The 20,704-nt window shown below is 37.8% G+C and overlaps 3 protein-coding genes and 1 pseudogene across 3 annotated transcripts; 1 reads left to right on the top strand and 3 right to left on the bottom strand.

The window, feature by feature from the left end:
* The first annotated feature begins 1,913 nt into the window (after window positions 1-1,913).
* Window positions 1,914-14,872, top strand: LOC125476436 (annotated as a pseudogene).
* LOC125476530 (lectin-like) lies at window positions 4,380-6,554 on the bottom strand. The gene is made up of 3 exons (XM_048582761.1): window positions 5,976-6,554; window positions 5,768-5,880; window positions 4,380-5,681 (listed from the first exon to the last, which is right to left on the bottom strand). Exons 1-3 carry the CDS (start codon window positions 6,537-6,539, stop codon window positions 5,309-5,311), a joined length of 1,050 nt encoding a protein of 349 aa, XP_048438718.1. The 5' UTR covers window positions 6,540-6,554; the 3' UTR covers window positions 4,380-5,308.
* Window positions 14,857-16,413, bottom strand: LOC103965093 (protein PHLOEM PROTEIN 2-LIKE A1-like). The gene is made up of 3 exons (XM_048582531.1): window positions 16,009-16,413; window positions 15,476-15,591; window positions 14,857-15,381 (listed from the first exon to the last, which is right to left on the bottom strand). Exons 1-3 carry the CDS (start codon window positions 16,381-16,383, stop codon window positions 14,976-14,978), a joined length of 897 nt encoding a protein of 298 aa, XP_048438488.1. The 5' UTR covers window positions 16,384-16,413; the 3' UTR covers window positions 14,857-14,975.
* Window positions 16,414-18,693: 2,280 nt separating this feature from the next.
* On the bottom strand, window positions 18,694-20,090 carry LOC103947999 (protein PHLOEM PROTEIN 2-LIKE A9-like). The gene is made up of 3 exons (XM_048582558.1): window positions 19,900-20,090; window positions 19,680-19,762; window positions 18,694-19,308 (listed from the first exon to the last, which is right to left on the bottom strand). Exons 1-3 carry the CDS (start codon window positions 19,954-19,956, stop codon window positions 18,906-18,908), a joined length of 543 nt encoding a protein of 180 aa, XP_048438515.1. The 5' UTR covers window positions 19,957-20,090; the 3' UTR covers window positions 18,694-18,905.
* Between the last annotated feature and the right edge of the window lie 614 nt (window positions 20,091-20,704).

A 20,704-nucleotide genomic window follows, 5' to 3' on the forward strand; every position in this document is an offset into this window, starting at 1 on the left:
TTGTGATATCATGATGAGACATAATGATTTATATGTTGGATGAGAGAGGAATCATGTTTTCATGGGGATTGGTTATGTAGCCTGAGTCCAGGAATTACATGTTGTCAGGTTATATTTAATGATTGAAGAATACTATGCTTTTTTGCTTGAACTTGGTGGAATAAATGTCTGATTTTGTGATAGTGAACTACCAATGGCTTGATCCCTATTAAGGGTACGTAGGCAGTCTAACGAGGAGATTAGATGCAGTCATAAGGTAAACGAAAAAATTTATTTGCAATTTGTTTCTCGAATTGTGATTTGCCATATCCCGGAGACGGGGTATGTGAGATATACGAGTATTTGATGACGTCACGTGTCGATCCTGGACGTATGTCGGGATCGGGGCGTGACATTGAAAGTGCATAGCAATAAAAACTTGATAATCAAGAGAATAAAGAACAATAAAACTTGATTGAAGAAAATAATAAATTCAACAATGTTAATGAGTTCTTTTATTATTATTATTATTATTAAGAAGGAGGGCAGAAGTTCAAAACTATTACAATAATTTAGGGGACGGGAGAAGTTTCGAACCCGAGGGCAAAATTGGCATGAACTCTCTTTCTTTTACTTTGGAATTTCGACCATATGGGAAAGCATGAATTCCTTTTCTTTTAATTTGGAATTTCGACCATGTGGGAAAGCACTAGATTGGCCTAAGAATTTTTTGCTAAAGTTTTTGGATCCCCAACTTTTTGTATTTGATATGTATAAAATGAATTTGTTAAATCCATAAAAATGTTTATTTCTACATTAAATATCATTAAAAATTAATATTAAAAAAATGATATACAAATATTACTTAAATATTATCCATCTCACTTTTTTATACGCAACTGTACTAAGTGTTTGCAGTCATAAGTTTACGATTGAGAGTGCATAGCAATAAAACTTGATAATCAAGATAATAAAGAACAATAAAACTTGATTGAAGAAAATAATAAATTCAACAACGTTAATGAGTTCTCTTGATTTTTTATTTTTTTTAATAAAAAAATTATTATTATTATTATTAAGAAGGGGAGGGTTCAAAACTATTACAATAATTTAGGGAATGAGAGAAGTTTCGAACCCAGGGGTATGATTGGAAACCCAACACCCTATTCACTAGGATATTAGACTACATGCAATTAGTTCTCTTGTTTTCTTTCTAAAATCAACACCAACCAACGGACTAAGTGTTAGAATAATCTAGCTGAATAATAAATTTTTGAACGCTACCTCAAATTACAATGTTCAAGACTTCAAGACCATATGATTGTTAATTTAAACATTCAATAAAAATAACAAGATTGGGCAGCGGAAAGAAAAATAGATTGCAAAGAGACATAGGTTTTTTTAACTTTATATGTTGAAGGAGGGGACGATTCCCAACGCACCAACAACTCGATTATGACTTTTTTTTTTATTGGAAAGTACTTTCAAATAAAGCCTTTATTCTATATGCTAAAACTTTTGTTTGTTTACCGTATATATTCTATTTAATAGCCTTTATTATTTGATAAGACATCACATCCTATATATTATTCTCATTTATAAAGTAATATTTAAATTTGTAAGTGATTATTGTATTAGCAAAAATCATTCGTCTTCAGTTTTGATGAACTTGTATATACAAAATAATTAAACACCTTAATCGATGACCACACATTTTAAATGTGAGAGATTTGACCAATAAATTTTGAGATGTGATATCCACACACCTTATTTTACTTCTTACATATCTTTTTAATTTTCAGCTTTTGGATCGAATGAATTGAAGAAGATCAACGGATAGAAATTATCAAAGAATGTATGAGAAGTAAAATGAAATGTGTAGATGGCACGCTCCTAAATTTTTGATGGTTAAGTCAGTTTTTCTGCTCAAATAAATGTTGCAAACCGATGGAAGCAAAAGAAAGAAAAGAAACAGGTAAAAATTAAAAAAATGGGATGAACAAGTGTCCGTAGCGTGTGGAACACAAAAAGATGCTTCCATCTTCATCACCCGATACCCTTAAGCAAATTTCGTGGCAGAAACACACTGCGAAATAATAAAACAGGAATACCAACACCTTAATCTTCATTCAGTTAAAATAGGCAGGTCCCTGGTTTCTCCACAAACGTTCTTCTCAGAATTTCTCAAATACCCAGATCAACTTTACCGCCCAATCGACCAAGTTACTCACTTTTTCTGAATTCAAAGCAAAAATTTCCAACTTGGGTTTCAAAGATTTGGACTTTCGATTGCCAAACCGGCGAGAAGTCTCTGCACAAAGGCTGTGTTATCTGGAATTCCAAACCGGGAGGTGTATGTGAAAGTTGGTGCCAAATCAACCGGACCAATTCCAATTGGTCAGCTCGTTGGAGTGGTTGAGAGAAGGCCGCTAAGACTGGCGCTGAGGTTTGCTCTTTAGCTCTGCTTTTGTAATTCTTTGAATGTGCCGGCATTGCGTAAATAATGTAATTTGAAGAACAATCCAGATGGAATTTGCATTTGATTCTTGTGGGGTATGCTTGAATTTTTTTTTTCTTTTCTGTTTTTAATCCTGTTGAGTATGTTAATTTGGTTTTGGAAGCATTGTTGGCTTTTGGTCATGCCTTTGTTTACTTGAGATTTAAGGTGAGGAAGAGGAGGGCAGACTGAAGGTATGGGTTTTAGCTGAAACGAAATTAATGGGTGATAAGGATGTTTGTGGAAGTTGGGATGTAGGTATGGCCATTAACGAGGTCTCGTGGAGGTTACGTTATGGGTCTGGGCATTAATGGTGATTGGGTAATGGAAGGGGAGGGGTAGATTATAGCTAGGGTGGGCACTGGGCACTTAGAACCGAAAATTGAAACCGAAACACGAACCAAATTGAATCGCATCGAACGGATTGATTTTACGGTTTTGAAACGGTTTCGGTTTTGAAACCGAACCGCAACATAAAAAACGGTTTGGTTTTGGCTTTTGAAAACCGTACCGAAATCGAATCGCATCGCAAATATTAATAAATATTTAATTAAATGTTCATATTAGATTTCATGTCTTAATTGGTTGTTTGTTAGAATCTGTACACTTAGTATGGACTCAACCATACTAGAATATCATCATTCATCACTTTTTTTTGTTCAATAACTTGAAGGATCTTTGTTATTTTATACCATCACACACACATATATGTACAAGGGTGGACTAATATTGTTAATTTAATGAAGTCCACTTATTTGAAGCATGATATCACATATTCTAGTATGAAAGTTTCACTTACGTTTAATGAATTCAAATTTATTCAACTTGTTTTATGATAAACATTGTAAGCAACACCCTTTTGTTGCACAAACATGTTTTGACATCACAACTGCATGCAACATGCTAATTATTTACATAACAAATATCTTTTTCCTATTGCTATTGGGAAATGCTTATTAATATGTTAAATTGCAAATTGTACATTTTTTCTTAAAAACCAAACTGAAACCGTTTGAAACTGCACCAAACCAAATCAAACGATTTGGTTTCATTTTGGTTTTGGCTTCAAAACTACACCGAACCGAACCGCAAAAAATTTCGGTTTCGGTTTCAGTTTCATTCAAAACCGCACCAAACCAAACCATGCCCACTCCTAATTATAGCTGATGACAGAAAGAGGTGAACCCTCACAGAGAAGGAAAGTACACTCACAGGGGAGAGAGCTCTCACAGAGGAGAGAAAAAAAACTTTTTAAGTTCGAGGTTTGTTTTGCATTGATGGTTGGATACTTTAGACTAAAGTAAATTGGAAAAGAGGTATCGGTTGATTTTCCCTGTGAACTTGTATGGAGCTGCTAATTTCCTCATTGAACTTTAATTTTAGCCGTTTACCCCTTGAACTTTCTTAATTAGCCAATTTTCTCCTTGAACTTTAATTTTAGTTCAAGGGAGTAATTGGTTAAAATTAAAGTTTAGGGGGAAAATTGGCAACTCCATACAAGTTCAGGGACAAATCGACAAATATGCCCTTGGAAAAATTATGAGCATCTGAGCCACAAACTGATTAGTAGTGAATGATTATATCATACCTCTTCAATTTAGTAGCACCCTTTGGTATCTCATCTTGCTCTTTATTCCTACTCTTTTTTGGTCTTCTTGTTTGCTTGCGGTAATAAGGAGGCTTAATGTGTCTATTACCATTTTTTTTCCCGCAAATCTTGGCCAGGCACTGGGGAAATAAATTTCCCATAAGCTCTGTACTATACTTCTCTTTTGTATACTGGGTTTACACAGTCGATTGGACTCCTCTGTTGTCTTGTAATTGCGGCATTTTGAGCAAGGCATGATCCACTCTCTTGAGCAATCTTTTCCAAAATCTAACGATTTTAGGTCCAACCTTCCGATGCCATTTATCTTCTCTCTTTACATCAAGTAACTATGAATTTTCTGTAGCATTATCAATATAGGCATGCTACTTGCTTCTAGAGTTTTAGAATTGAAGCATTACACAAATTATTTAGCAAATTACTTAGAACCTATGGAGAAGTGTGACCTGCTCCAATTTTTAGCTGGCCTTTTTACCAACCAGTTATGTCCACTTTCAGATAGCACCAAGATCTTATCCATCTCTGCTTGCCGCGTAGGAACAGTAGTGGCCCTAGCTGCAGCCCCTAGCCTTTGTTTTAGTGCCTAATACAATGTCTATCCTCTGCATTAGAGATTAAGCTCTCAATAGCTAGTCCCAAGCCCTTCTGCTTGTCTGTAATAAATATCCATCCATTTCCATGCAATATGCCAACATCTTAAAAAAAAAGAAAAAAAAAAAAAAAAAAAAAGAAAAAAAAAATCAAGAAACCAAGGTCCAGGTCTCGTGATGTTGCAGCCATCACACCCAACCACAGTCCTACACTCTTCTATGAATCCCTTCCTGCAAGCATCGTAGCATATATACATCCTCTAAAAGACAGGATCATCACCCCTCAATGCTTCCTTGTATTTTTGCAGTAGTAAATGACTTAGCTTTGTAAACTCGATCCTAAGACTGGCGCAGAGGTTTGCTTTTTAGCTCTGTTTTTGTAATTCTTTGGATGTGTCGGCATTGCGTAAATAATGTAATTTGAAGAAGAATCCAGATGGAACTTGCATTTGATTCTTGTGGGGAATGCTTGAATTTTGGGCAGTAGTTAAAACTATATCTTCCTTTCATTGTTCTGGTCCCATCATTTCTTACATATGCATTCCTCTAATTTTGCTTCATTAATAAAAAAATAAAAAAAAAAACCTATAACGTTATTTCGCTGCTCATAAGCAAAGTTGCCGAGTACTATGCAACTTATTTTTCAGTTTTAGGACGAATTTCGGCACCCTTGATAACAAGCCCTTTCTTCCACTGCCCACCAAGTTGACGGAGCGAAAAAATCATGTTGCCATACTGCTCAGGCGATGCTCTAAATTCGCCGGCTGGGATCTCAACCCATTTTCCTCTCTGCTTTTGCATCAGATCAACATTACGAGTGTTCTTGTCACCAGCAGGGGTTTCGAGAGTGAATTCGACTGGTTCTTCCCATCCATACTCTTTAGCATTCAGCTTGACCACAAATACAACTTCATAGAGAGTTCCGGGTGACAGGTATGCGGTATCAAGCTTTCCGTACACTTCTAGCCTACATACATCTAACAGTTCAGCAACATCAATGCGGTCACCACTGCATTTAAACCCTAAGTTAGGACGGATTACTATATAGCAGTTATCAACAACCAATTGTGATATACGGATTGAAGTTTTTGATACCCGTCTTCTACGGTGTTCCAGCGCCAGTAACGACCGTCTCCGCTCCAAGTGATCGAGAGATCTCTTGGATACACCGTAAAACAATTGTTGGAATTCTTATCAACCCAATATTTCTGCAGTAGGAATTGGAACAATTTCATGCAGTAACTGGAAAACAAAGAGGAAATAGAATTTAAAATTGTAGGAAAGTTGGATGCATGGATTTCACCTTTTTCATTTCGTCTAAGAAAATTCCTTTTTGAAGCTCCTCAAGGAGTTCTCTAGGGGAGGGCTCCTTGATAGGTGAGTCAGAATCCTTTATAATGGCTTTATAGTTATGTGTGAGCTGCTTCACTTGCTGTGCTCCTGTGGCAGCGGGGTTAGAGGGCGTCGATGCGGGCGGGGGGCTAGAGGGAATCGATGCAGGCGGGGCGTTAGATGGGGGTGGGGGATTAGAGGGAGTAGATGGGGGCGGGGGATTAGAGGGAGTAGATGGGGGCGGGGGGTTAGAGGGAGTATATGCGGGCGGGGGGTCAGAGGGAGTCGATGCGGGCGGGGGGTCAGAGGGAGTCGATGCGGGCGGGGGGTCAGAGGGAGTCGATGCGGGCGGGGGGTCAGAGGGAGTCGATGCAGGCGGGGGGTTAGAGGGAGTCGATGCGGGTGGGGGGTTAGATGGGGGCGGGGGTTTAGAGGGAGTTGATGCGGGCGGGGGGTTAGACGGGGGCGGGGGGTAAGAGGGAGTCGATGCGGGCGGGGGGTTAGAGGGTCGACTGCGAGATTTCTTTTGCCCCATCTCTTTTATGTGGTTCTTCAATTATGTTTTTACTTTATATAGATAGGAAGACAGAGATAAAGAGATGGGGGCTGTAAATGTTTTAACCATGCGCGAAAGCATGAATTCCTTTTCTTTTACTTTGGAATTTTGACCTTGTGGGAAGGCATGATAAACAATTAAGCATGAATTCCAGCAATTAAGTGTTGGATAATGGCCAAATTAGTTCCATGTTTTGTGGTTTTTTCAAAGCCATGTTTTGTGGCTTTTTCAAAGCCATGTTTTGTGGCTTTTTCAAAGCCATGTTTTGTGGGAGAAGGCTTAGATTAAGAAAAGCATAAAATGGTGAGAGCATTTGGCAAAACAGAGGAACGGATGAAGAGATGTAAAGCATCCAAAGAGATGGTGAGAGCATTTGGCTCTACCATGGGCACGGGTGTGAGAAATCAAGAGAGCTAGAGTAAAAGTATTCTAGTGAAAGAACTCTTGGGGTAGAGTGAGGCTCTTGGGAAAATTCTGTGAGTGGGTGTACAAGGGATATGGGATTGGGTTATGTCGATTTAACTCATGTGTAACTTGTACTGTTTTTCTCATAGTGAAGAGCAATATCTCTCCGAGGACGTAGGCAGGTTTTTGCCGAACCTCGTAAATTTCTCGGTGTCTTTATTTCTTGTATTTTATTTTGTTCAACTGTGTGTGAAATTGGTGAGGTTGTAATCTGAATCTCGGTTCCGCACTGACGAACGGGCCAAGGCACAACAATTGGTATCAGAGCATCGTTGGGGGCTTTGGTTCGTTGGAGGTCCAGATTTGTTGTTCACCATGGAGTTTTCAGTTGAGCAGTTTAAAGGGAAAGGCGGTTTTGCTCTTGGTAAAGGAGAGTAATGGAAGCCTGAAGAAATGGAAGCCGTGTTTAGGGATGCTTGGATCAACTGCGAAAGTTGATGTTGAGGAAGAAGACAAAGGCCTCTTTCTTCTTACCTCACTTTCAGATTTGTACGAGAACCTTGTGAAACTTTACTGCAAGGAAAGAAACAGTAAGTTTGGAGCAGGTGCAAGCTTCTTTGGTGTGGAATGATACACACAAGAGACCATGGATGATGGTGGGCACAAGACTGCTTAAGCTATTCAAGGTTGAAATCGTGGAAGAAAATTGGAAAGAGGATCTGAGAGAGACAGCAGGTTCGGATCCGGTTCCGGAGGCAAAGGTCCACAGTGCTACGGGTGCAAGGCCGGGTTAGCAAGTTTGTGGTGGAAGACTTTGAGTATGCCCTCTAGGTACTCGAAGCAACACTTCTCCTGGTGATGTTTAGTCTCAAGTGTTGCAGGGGTTTTGCAGCAGGTGGAGCTATGGGATTCACAGGTGATGAGAAGGTCCTGAGGTAGGAGGAAGTGTGGGAATTTTGTCTGGCTCGACGGGTTGTTGCTGGAAATAGGCGCCCTGACGAGTTTCCAGGTTGCAGACAATGAAGAGGAGGAAAACCTGCTGGAGGAGACGAGGATGTGTTGAGATCCTGTCTGAAGCTAAATGGTGATTTTTAGCTTGCAGCAGCTGCACATGCATTGGCAGTGACTGAATCGGAATAGGACCAACGAGGTTGATTCAGAGTGTGCATGCTGGTACGTAAGGCCAATGGACTTTGGTACAATTTGGCCAAGGTGGAGATTGTTGGATAATGGCCAAATTAGTTCCATGTTTTGTGGCTTTTTCAAAGCCATGTTTTGTGGTTTTTTCAAAGCCATGTTTTGTGGCTTTTTCAAAGCCATGTTTTGTGGGAGAAGGCTTAGATTAAGAAAAGCATAAAATGGTGAGAGCATTTGGCAAAACAGAGGAACGGATGAAGAGATGTAAAGCATCCAAAGAGATGGTGAGAGCATTTGGCTCTACCATGGGCACGGGTGTGAGAAATCAAGAGAGCTAGAGTAAAAGTATTCTAGTGAAAGAACTCTTGGGGTAGAGTGAGGCTCTTGGGAAAATTCTATGAGTGGGTGTACAAGGGATATGGGATTGGGTTATGTCGATTTAACTCATGTGTAACTTGTACTGTTTTTCTCATAGTGAAGAGCAATATCTCTCCGAGGACGTAGGCAGGTTTTTGCCGAACCTCGTAAATTTCTCGGTGTCTTTATTTCTTGTATTTTATTTTGTTCAACTGTGTGTGAAATTGGTGAGGTTGTAATCTGAATCTCGGTTCCGCACTGACGAACGGGCCAAGGCACAACATTAAGCATGAATTCATTGTCTTTTAATTTGGAATTTCGATCATGTGGGAAAGCACTAGATTGGCCTAAGAATTTTTTGCTAAAGTTTTTGGATTCCCGACTTTTTGTATTTGATATGTATAAAAAGTATTTGTTAAATACATAAAAGTTTATTTTTACATTAAATATCATTAAAAATTAATATTAAAAAAATATACAAATATTACTTAAATATTACCCATCTCACATTTTTAGACGTAAATGTACTAAGTGTTTGCAGTCATAAGTCTAAGATTGAGAGTGCATAGCAATAAGATTTGATAATCAAGAGAATAAGGAACAATAAAACTTGATTGAAGAATATAATAAATACAACAACGCCAATTAGTTCTCTTGTTTTTTTTTTTTTTTAATTTATTATTATTAAGGAGGGCTAGAGTTCAAAACTATTACAATAATTTAGAAGACGGGGAAAGTTTCGAACCCAGAACACATGGGTGGAAACCCAACATCCCACTAGGATATTGGACTACATGCAATTAGTTCTCTTGTTTTCCTTCTAAAATCAACATCAACTAATGAATTGAGTATTAGAATAATCTAGTTGAATAATAAATTTTGAATGTTACCTCAAATTACAATGTTCAAAACTTCAAGACCATTTGATAGTTGATTTAAACATTCAATAGAAATAAAAATATTGAGAAGCTGAAATAAAAAAGGATTGCAAAGAGACTTAGGTTTTTAAACTTTATATGTTGAAGAAGGGGACTATTCCCATTGCACCAACAACTCGATTATGACATCTTTCACATTTTCTATATTTAAATGTTATATTCAGGATGTATAAAAAAATTTGTCTTTATTCTATATGCTAAAACTTTTGTTTGTATATCGTATATATTCCATTTAATAACCTTCATTCTCAGATAAGACATCACATCCCATATATTATTCTTATTTATAAAGTAATATTTAAATTTGTAAGTGATTATTGCATTAGCAAAAATCATTCGTCTTCAGTTTTGATGAATTTGCATATACAAAATAATTAAACACCTTAATCAATGACCATACGCCCAAAAAGTTTTTTTATTTTTATTTTTTTTTATTTTTTTATTTTTATTTTTATTTTAATCCTGTTGGGTATGTTAATTTGGTTTTGGAAGCATTATTGGCTTTTGATCGTGCCTTTGTTTACTCTGAGAGTGTTATTTTACTCCGGTAACGCCTTTTTTTTTTTCCGTTAAATATATGTTTAGGGAATGAAAACTGTTAAATTTCATCCTGATAGGAGTTGGCAACTACACATGGTCAAAATATTTTCACAAAAAAGAGGTATTAAAGGAGAAATTTTTTACCGGTGTTATATAATGATATTGTTTTGCAGCTAGAAAGCATGTTTTCATTGCGTTATGTGTAATACTTGCCGTGTCTCCCATTACTGAATCATCATGAACTTCATATAGCTTATCTGCGTCTCTTTTCAGGTTGTGATGTATGCTGTTAAGAAGCCTCGGAATATCACCCATAAAGGACTGACGGACTTGGTCACTGAGTAAGAACTGAATCGACATGCTTTCACTAGTGTGTGTTTATGACGCTTCAATTGACTTGTAGTGGTAACACTTTTCTAGAATGGAGTAGAAGTTTGACTCTCTACATGTAGAGGTTGAAAGTTACATGTAAAGGTCGAACCTTTTACAAGCAAGATTCACTAATCATGAAGGAAAATTCACTTATCATGTGTTCCGTTCTCATTCTTAAAAAAGTATAACAGCCTAGCATGAATTTTCATGTGATATGAAAACTATTTGCAGCACAGATAAAAAGAGTGAAGCCACAATTTTAGAAGTTGTGAGAAAGAACTTCGTATATCACCTTATTCTTGGAGAGGTGGGTGGAATAACCGGAGATGTATCATCTGATTATATGTGGTGCATTGATCCTATCTGTGGTGTGATATCCACACATCCTATTTTACTTCTCACACACCTTTTTAATTTTCGGCTGTCGGATCAGATAAATTGAAGAAGATCAACGGACATAAATTATCAAGGGGTGTGTGAGAAGTAAAATGGGATGTGTGGATAGCACACCCCTATCTTATAGGTGTGCTTGTGCATATTGGGTTTTTCAAGACGCCATCAAGTATGATATGGTTTCATGATACTAGTGTTTCGGAACATGATTTACTGTAAATTTTTCAGCCTTCATAATTCTTACCTCAATACTTTTGACTTTGACATTGTCATAACCAATGGTAGCCACAATTAGTAAATATTATGTTTATTTATATAGCCGGAAGTTCATATATATATATATATATATATGAATGTTTAGAGACGAACTTTCTGATGGCTGATATGAAATTGGAAAGAGCTATTAGGGTGGTAGCTGGGGTAGCGTTTTATATCCTTACCTTTTTAGAGTAACCTGACAATTCTTTGTTTTGTCTTATCTAACCTCTGATATCTTCGTAGATGGAGCAACAAATTTTGCACATGGTTATCCTAGCTTTGCTGTTTCTGTTGGAGTTTTATTTTGAGGAAAACCTGTTGCTGCTGCAGTGGTACTGATCACATATAGTAGATTTTATTTGACATGTTGCTTGCATGATTCCATGATATGTTAAGATGTCTATTTGATTTTCCAGTACTCCCCTTCACGTGTGGGCCTCATTATTAGCGTCAAAGTGTCTTCAACTTATATAGCAAAGTTACAATGCAATGATTTGAGCTCAGGATCTCTTACTCTGTTACCATGATAAATATTATTGATTTACCATTATTTTCAAAAGCTCGAAACTGTTAGGATGTGGACCAAAAATCATCTTATACTGTACATCCATGAATGATATAGTGGGGAAATAACATGTTGGCTTTCCATTTATATTTTCAGGTCGAGTTCGTTGGGGGCCCTATGTGTTGGAATACCATCAGGTATGGAAGTTCGGTCTATATAGTTGCTTCTGCCTTATATGATTTTCTAAGTGTACTATTGACGTTGAGCTTCAATTGATAATCTGTGTTATATTAGGAGGGGGAGCATTTTGTAATGGCCAAAAAATTCATGTGAGCCAAACTGATGAGGTTAGTATTTCTTATACTAGAAGAAAAAGAAAAAAAAAATTGAAATCTATAACTATGCCGAATCATGTTATTTTCGATCGATGACTGAGTCTGATCATATGGGATGCTAGAATATTTGCAGTGGTATCTTGATTAACACTTATTGTTTTTCCTTCATATTAATATACAGACTTTCATAGTAACACTTATTTGCAGTATGAATAGTTTACGCGGGAAGAATATACATAGACTTTCTGTCATAAGACTCATCCTTTACGTTTTTATGGCAAGTATTTGAAAGGGTTGCTTCCGGCAATCTCTTATGACAAGGTGCTTAAACTGATGCATGAAAATTGTAGTTCACTTTTCTCTCAGCAAAATATTGGTGATCAGATGTGTGATTTCCATTATTCATAGAATTTGGTATTGCAATTTTGAACAGATAATTGAAGAGGCTGGAGAAAAGGTTACGTGCATGGATGGCGGAAAATTTTCTGTATTTGATAGATCTGTCTTGGTATCCAAAGATGTGCTGCACGGCAAGGTTAGTATTCTGCTTTATCCAGAATCCAATTACAAAACCTTATGTGTTAAGATCGAACCACGGTTCTATAACGCATGATCTTAACTTTTCATTGCCTTTCCGTTACTGCCACTAATCTTGTTCACAATTTATATAACCATTTACGAAGAGTCAAAAGCCAATTCAGTTCCCCTAACTTGATGTATGTTTTTACTCATGAAGTGGCAAGATTTCCTTACCCTTTCCATTTTTTTCCCTCCAAATTTTGTGTTAGGGTAGGTTGGGGCGAGTGAATAGAGCAGATGGTATTGTAAGTCCGTAACAGAGCTCAAAGTAGTGCTATGATTTCCTGTAAAAGACGCCGTAGTTTGTTATCATATTAAATGCACTAGTGGTTTTAAATAAATAATTCTAGAATTTGATTTTTGTAAAATGCAGCTTTTAGAGAGGATTGCACCTGCAACAGAGAAATTGCAGAGCAAAGGAACAAGCCCGAAGGTTACACAACAGATATTTGATGCACCTGACAGTTCTTTTTTCTTTGTTTTTGCCAATCGTGCTGAGAACATATCTTTCACCGGAAGATGGTCTCTCATTGTTTCATTGGTGACGTTCACTGTAAAGTACATTTCAAGCGCACATGATATATATATATATATATATTATAGGGTAAATTACATTTTTCCCAAACTTGAAATTGATTTCAATTTTTTACAACATTTTTAAAACATTTTAATTTCATATATTTACTTGTCATTTTATTTCAATTTCATATCACCGTTAAAAAATTTGTTAAGTTAACCGTTAAGTGATGACGTGGCAAATATATGGTCCCCATTTATGTTGATGTTGTAGCTACATTTGTGACACGTGGTTAAACATTTAATAAAAAAATTGAAAATTTTAAAATAAATAATTAAAGAAAAATATTTAAAAAAATAAAAACCCTGAACTCCTTCGTCTTCCCCACCCGAGCAGCCCTCCACCCCACCATCCCCTCCACGCCTCCACCCCTCTCTTCGGGGATGTTATGTGCAGCCTGGCAGCAAGCAATGCAAGCTCTCACCTTTACATCTCTTCTGCAACACCAACACCATCCTCATCTTCTTCCTCCTTTTCACTCCCATTTTCTTCAATTCCAAACCTCCTAACCCCACAAATCCCCCAACTGGGTCTCCCCATTCCCATTCAATCCCCAATTCTCCCCCCAAAAGTCCCAATCTTTCTCCACCACTGATTGAAAATTTAAGGGAGATCTGAACCGCCCCAATTGGGTTCCCAAACGAACCAAATATCCCCCACAATGTAACAACCTTTGAAAACCCAGTGCTGCAAAACCTCTGATTTTTTTCTTCAATCAACAGAGTGCAGCGAAAGGCGTTGAGCTTTGAGGGAGAGAGGGACTTAGAGAGAAAAATGAAGGGGAGCCAGAAAGATCAAGACAAAGTGATTTGGGATCTCAGATGCGGAGCTCCACAGGGACCCCAATTCCTGGAACCGACTCCCAATCTCAAGCCACCCCTAAACTCCTCGTCTAGCTCCTCCTCTTCGTCCCTCTCACTTACATTGTCTACACTCTCAAGGTCGTCTCCACCTCACGCGCCGCCTGCTCCGACGACAACGACCCTTTCACCCCTCTCCGCCTCTCTTCCTCCTCCACCGGCAACACCACTACCGCCCAAGCTCGGACTTCCCAGATGCTCCACCTCAAAACCCAACAACCGGATAAAGCAAACCAGCCGACGGGGATAAACGACATCGTTTTCGGCATTGCCGCCTCCGCCAAGCTCTGGAAACAGAGGAAGAACTACATCAAGCTCTGGTACAAGCCCAAGTTGATGCGCGGGATAATCTGGCTGGACCGCGAAGTAGAGGATAAAAACCCGGAAGACGACGGCCTCCTGCCGATTAAAATCTCCGGCGACACCTCCGCGTTCGCCTACACGAACAAACAGGGCCACCGGTCCGCGATTCGAATATCCCGGATCGTGAGCGAAACGGGTGGGGAATTCGAAGGGGTTTGGGTTTTGTTTTTTTTTTTTTCTAATACTTTTCTTTAATTAATTATTTTAATATTTTAAATTTTTTTATTAAGTTTTTAGCCACGTGACATAAATGTGGTAGTTATGTCAGTACAAATGAGGATCACATATTTGCCATATCATCATTAAATAGTTAACTTAACAGATTTTTTAACGGTTGTATGAAATTGAAATAAATTGATAAATAAATGTATAAAATTAAAATGTTTTAAAGATATTGTAAGAAATTGAAATCGATCATAAACCTGATATGATCAAATGTAATTTAGCCTATATTATATCTCAGCATGTGTTCCTTTACTGACATGAATATTGCTTTAGGGGTTTAATTGCAGCATAGCAAGTTTTCCTATGTTGCTTTAGGCAAATGGAATAGGTTTGAATTGTTCTAATTCAGAAATAATCGTCGATAATGATCATCATCGATCTTTCTCGTCAAGAATTGATCCTGTCTGGAGTCACTGTACTCACTTTACTGAAGCAGAAAGAAAAATGCAGAATTTGGGCAGTAGTTAAAAGTGGATCATCGTTTCATTATTCTGTTCGGACCATTTCTTACATAAGCACTTCTCTCATTTCTGCTTTATTAAAAAAAAAAAAAAAACGGGAACGTTATTTCTCAGCTCGTAAGCGAAGTTGCTGAGTACTGTGCAACTTGGTTTTTAGGACGAATGACGACACCCTTGATAACAAGCCCTTTCTTCCAGTTCCCGCCATCATATTCATACATCGAAAACTCCATGTCGCCAGATTTCTCAGGCGATGCTTTAAACTCGCCAACTGGGATCTCGATCCATTGTCCTCTTGGGGTTTGCATCAGATTAACTTTACGGCACTGCCTGGTACCATCAGGGAGAGTGAGCCTAAAATTGACTGGAACTTCCCATCCATAATCTGCAGCATTCAGCTTGACCACAAATGCAACTTCATAAAGAGTTCCGGGTGACAGGTTTGCGGTTTCAAACTTCCCGTGCACTTCTAGCCAACATACATTTAACAGTTCAGCAGCATCAATGAAGACGTCACTGCAATTAAACCCTAAGTTAGGACCGATTTCTATATATATATATAGCAGTAACCAACAATCAATTGTGATATACGGATTGAAGATTTTGCTACCTGGTTTCTTGCAGGGAGTACCAGTGCCAGTAACGATCGTCTTCGGCCCAAGTGATTGAGAGATCTCTTGCATACACCATAAAACAGTTGTTGGACTTCTTATCAACCCAGTACTTCTGCAATAACAGTTAAATTGCTAATGATAGTCAAGAAAATAATGGATAAACATGATTGTTGATATTTCAAGTCCTATTAAGAGTTGATCTTTTGATATATTTAAGGAAATGGTTTCCGCACACCCATTTTCTTCTTTTGCACACCCTGTTCATTGCTGCCTTTGAAGTGATTCTCCTTTGGTTTATACAAATAGTCAAATGCTATAAACAAACACGAGTGTCCAGAGGGAGAAAAGGAGTGTCCAAAAATCATTTCCAGATAAGTTGCTTTAGTTTTGATCATTTGGAGCTAAATTTCAGTAAGAATTAGAACAATTTCACATCTCTGGAGCATGTTTGGTAATTTCACACAATAACTGAAAAACAAATAGGAAAAATAATTTAAAATTGTCAGAAAGTTAGATGCAGGGATTTCACCTTTTTCTTTTGGTTTAAGATAACTCCTGCTTGGAGCTGCTGAAAGAGGTTTTCAATTGAGGACTTGTTTATAGGTGTGTCAGCATCTTTCACAAGGGCTTCATAGTTATGTGGGAACTGCTGCTGCCTAACTTGCTGTGCTGCTGTCCTTTTCTCTATTTCCTTGACTTCTTTCGCTGCTGCGGCTTCCTGGTTGTTATTCACCGAGGGCTTGGCCTGATGATCAGCAGCTGTTCTCTCTACCACCGTGGGTTTAGAGACAGTCGGCTTTGCTTCTGTTTCTTTCTCTGCCGCTACCTTATTATTAGTCGGTTGCTCACTAGGCGGCTGCGACCGTGACTGTGAGGCCTCATCTTGTGACCACCCAGTCCCCATCTCTGCATGCAATTCTTCAAACCGGTGATGTTTTCCCTTTATATATATAGATAGCAAGACGGCTAAACAAGTAATTTCCACGAGTCACCGCAACGTGCGGACGAGAGCGAGAGTTGTAGCTTGAAACCCAAGAAAGATGCCTTGCGAACCTTTTATTCTCTAGTTTTCGGTTATGTTGATATAAAGCATGAATTAGCAAGCAATGGCTTGGAAACTTTGGAATTTCAACCATGTGGGAAAGCACTAGATCGGAAAGCACTTTTGGAAAAGGTTTTTATGCCAATAAGTAAAACTTTTGTTTGTTTATCAAAATATATTCCATTCTGCAGAAAAATAGCTTTATTCTCAGATAAGGCATCACATCCGATATATTGTTCCCGTTTATAAAGTAATCTTTGAATTTGCAACCGATCACGATCGTCTTAAATTCTTGTTTTACTTTGGAAAATCGATTTGAGTAAATCCTGTTTATAAAGTAATCCTCAAATTTGCAACCGATCACGATCATCTTAAATTCTTGTTTTACTTTGGAAAATCGATTTGAGAAGCTTCCTTTACTGGTTTACAATATGTTTGAAAGCCATCTTCTTTTCTTTCCTACGCATTATAGAAGTTGGAAATCTACCCTCTAGAATTTAAATTGAAGACCACCAAAGGTCCGGAACAACCTTCAACGTGACGAAAAAATTTCCTAGGTGACTGGCACATTAGCTTACGTGGAGTTCCCAACCAATGAAACATTATCATGTGTCAATGTTATTGTTGAAAATAAAAAATTTGCCACGTTTTGCTATTTATGATAGGCATTAAATAAATTGGTCAATAAAATTCCTAATATACCCCTAGCATAATAGTTGAAAGATAAAGACGTCAGAAAACTCTTCGACTTCCTCCTTCCCCTCCGACCACCCACCCTATCAGAAATCACTCACCCCCATCGCCGCCTTGTGATTCCACCGGTGACACCTTTCTTCCTCTTTTTGTTTCTCCTCTTCTCTCTCGCTGAGGTGTGTGTTCCAATTACATGGAAAATTTTCTCCAAGATGACCCCAATTTCTACAGTCAATTCTCTCTTTTTGGAGGTGAGTTTTTGGGCTAGGGATTTGCTGTCCCTAAATTTGTGTCTCCTTTCATGTCCTTTAATTTAACTTGTAATTTAACAGTGTCATGTTTATTTTTTTTCGTCAAAATAATAAGGTTAAATAAATAAAAACTAAAAGTTAAAAAATTAAAGCTAACAGCCACTTAAATTCCCATCAACACCAATTCGACAGCCAACAACACCGGTCTGTCATCGGAGAACTCCACGGCTGGCGAAACCTCCTTTTCTCTCTGTTCGCCATTTTTTTTCTCCGTTCAAATACCCAATCATGATCGACTCAGCCCGTCAAACATCAAATTTTATGTAAATTTTGGTTTGAGGAAGCAAGGAAGAAATCTGGTCAATCTACACAGACGAGATTTGAATCGACTCGATGACAATAAACGGCGAGATCATAATATACGGGTAGGTTCGACTCAATCATCCTACGGGACTTCGCTGGTGAGATATAGAAAGAGAGAGTGAAATGGAAGCTTCAACAGCCGTGTGAATTGCCGCCAACTGAGATTGGAAGGAGTTGCAGACTTTCGGACTTCCAGTTGGGATTTGTTTTCTTTTTGTTCTGATTTTCAATTTTCTTTAGTGAATCAGTTTTTGTATTTAAATAAATACTAAATAAGAAAAGTTGACACCGTTAAATTGGGAGTTAAGTTAACGGCATAATTAGAAGGAGACATGGCAGGAGACGCAAAGTTCAGGACAGCAGATCCCTGGCCGAGTTTTTGCTCCCGCAGTTGGAAGGTTGTCGCTAAGTTCCTTTCTTGTTAGTGACTCAGAATTCACAAAGGACCGAAAGGGTTACGATAATCATGCGAACTTATGAACCCGAGTTCTATAGATGTTCAAAATGAGTTTTCTTTAGTTAACTACATAATCATGATTTATCGTATGTAAACTCACTTTTGTTCAGTACCAAGAAGAAGATAAACGGCCTCTGTATCTGTCCTAATTAACGAATAACGTTACACAGAAACTGGGAATTAATTGCAGCTTCAACACATCTGTATGTAAGTATAGTTCCCATAGCTCATAAGAGTGCGCTATATGTTTAAATTCGGTGAGAAGCGATGGATTGTCTTGATGGAATTTCAGCCTTCTGAGTTCTGAGTGTTTTAGTGCATCCCCTTGAAAATTTGGAGCTAAAACTGCCCATATATACTTGTGTGCGTATAGACATACACGCATTTCATTAATTGGCTCTCAATATATATATAAGAAAGAATTTATTCATTTTTGAGATACAAATACATGCTGTAGTAGCAAATACTTCATATATGGTATACAAATCATCTTATATGAGACCTGTTCTCATTATTAAATAGTCACATATATAAAACCCAACGACGTAGCAAATATTTCAATACATACGTGTACTGTATACATAGAAAATACCGCGTGAACCGTACGTGGACTAATTAAGTTATTTCGGAGTTACATCTTTCACAAATGCTTGATGAATTTTCAAGCCCCCCTTCCATTTTCCACTCCAGACTTCATACAGACCAAAATGAAGCGTGCTATCCGGAGCATTCTGCGGAACTTCAATTCTCATTGGCGGGCCGTTGTCATCAGGAATGGTGAATCTTCTGACGTTTGGATCCTGAGCTGCTACTTTAACTTTGGTCCAAGTGTACTTACCCTTTTTCCCTACCTTGGCCATCAAGAAAGCTTGTATGTCTCTCCAACCAAATGCATCAGGTGCCAGTTCTACGTCGAAACTAATTTCATATTTTTTCGAAGTTGTTAAACCACATGAGCCGGTTACTTCCAGCCAAGAAACCTGTATCAGCTCCGCAGGTTCAGTAGGTTCATCCTTAGATTGCCTGCAAAATGTATAGTATGTAGTAAATTATTCATATAGGCGAAGCCGAACATAATTCAATGCATCTTCTATTCACACTCTCAATATGTCATTCTGCACTCTAAAATCATTATTTTGTTATTCTATTAAACCTTAACAAGTGCAAAATAACAAACTGAGACTGTCTAATCATTACATTTACCAAAAACACATATCTCAGAAGGCAGAACAAGCACGCATAAGTGGAGTAACCGTGTAGATTCCATACTCATGAGAAATGAGATGAGCATTTATGGCATATTTCTCTTTTACCGGTTGTAAACAACCGATTACATCTAAGGTAACCGATTATATCTAAGGTTTTCCTCGTAGTTCAGATAATTGATTCCTTACTTCTTGTTGGGTAATTTCCAGTAGCGTTCATCATTGCCCCATACAATGCTAAGTCCCCGTGGTCTGAAGATGTACTTATTTCCCTGTAAACACGAATATACAGTTAATCTCTTTTTTACAGAAGCGAATTAGATATATGCGAAAGATTGTTTTCCGATGTTAACAAGACATTTAGCAATGAATTAAGAAATTTGTGAGGCCTTATAACATGAATAATCACCTCCTGTTTTATTTCATCTGGATCTGCTTGGAAATGAGGTTTAGTAGTCATAGACATTTCGAAACCTAACTCGGTTTTCTTCTTCTTCTTCTTCTTCTTCTTTCTTCTTCTGCTGCAGTTATGTTTTCTTGTTTTCTGTCTCTATGTTTCTCTTGGCTCAGTTTTGAAGATAGAGAACCTCTAGTCTAACCTAGCCTTTTTATAAATCCATGATCCATTGGGAAGAAAAGAATCTAATGCCTACCACAAAACAAAACAGCATGCGATACCAAAACAAATTGATAATAAAATTGAATTATGTATAGAGAATAAAGTGATTGCTTTGTACTTGTGCTGAAGGTTCTTTGCCCTTTATCTTGGCAAAAAGGTTCCTTATTAGCTTTTTAAAAGAAGAATATATGTGTGTGTGTGTGTCGGATTGCTAGTAAATGGTATTAAATGTTCCAACGTGAGACATGTTCATAAAAATTTGTCAACTTATTTTCTTCGATTACTATGTAAAATATAAATTAGTATTAGAATTAAGCCTTGATATTTATGGGATAAAGACCAATTGAAAGATCTGAGACGACCCATAAAGCATTTGATTACGATCAATTCTGTGAGCCTACTTGAGTACTAAAAACATATATAACTCCAAGGCATAAATAAGGGTCAATAAGGGTTACTGGCTACTAACAAACGTGCGCGGTATGGAATCGCAACTGGCTTTGCATGCATGCTACGTACGTACAGCTGGCTTTTGCCAAACAAGTCCACTCACACTGACACGTCACACATATAGAGGGAACTGGATCCCCTGCTA

Source organism: the organism of the source record quoted next, unplaced genomic scaffold, assembly GCF_019419815.1.
Source record: "Pyrus x bretschneideri cultivar Hongxiangsu unplaced genomic scaffold, Pyrus_bretschneideri_v1 Contig19, whole genome shotgun sequence".
In the NCBI taxonomy this organism is placed as follows: Eukaryota; Viridiplantae; Streptophyta; class Magnoliopsida; order Rosales; family Rosaceae; genus Pyrus; species Pyrus x bretschneideri.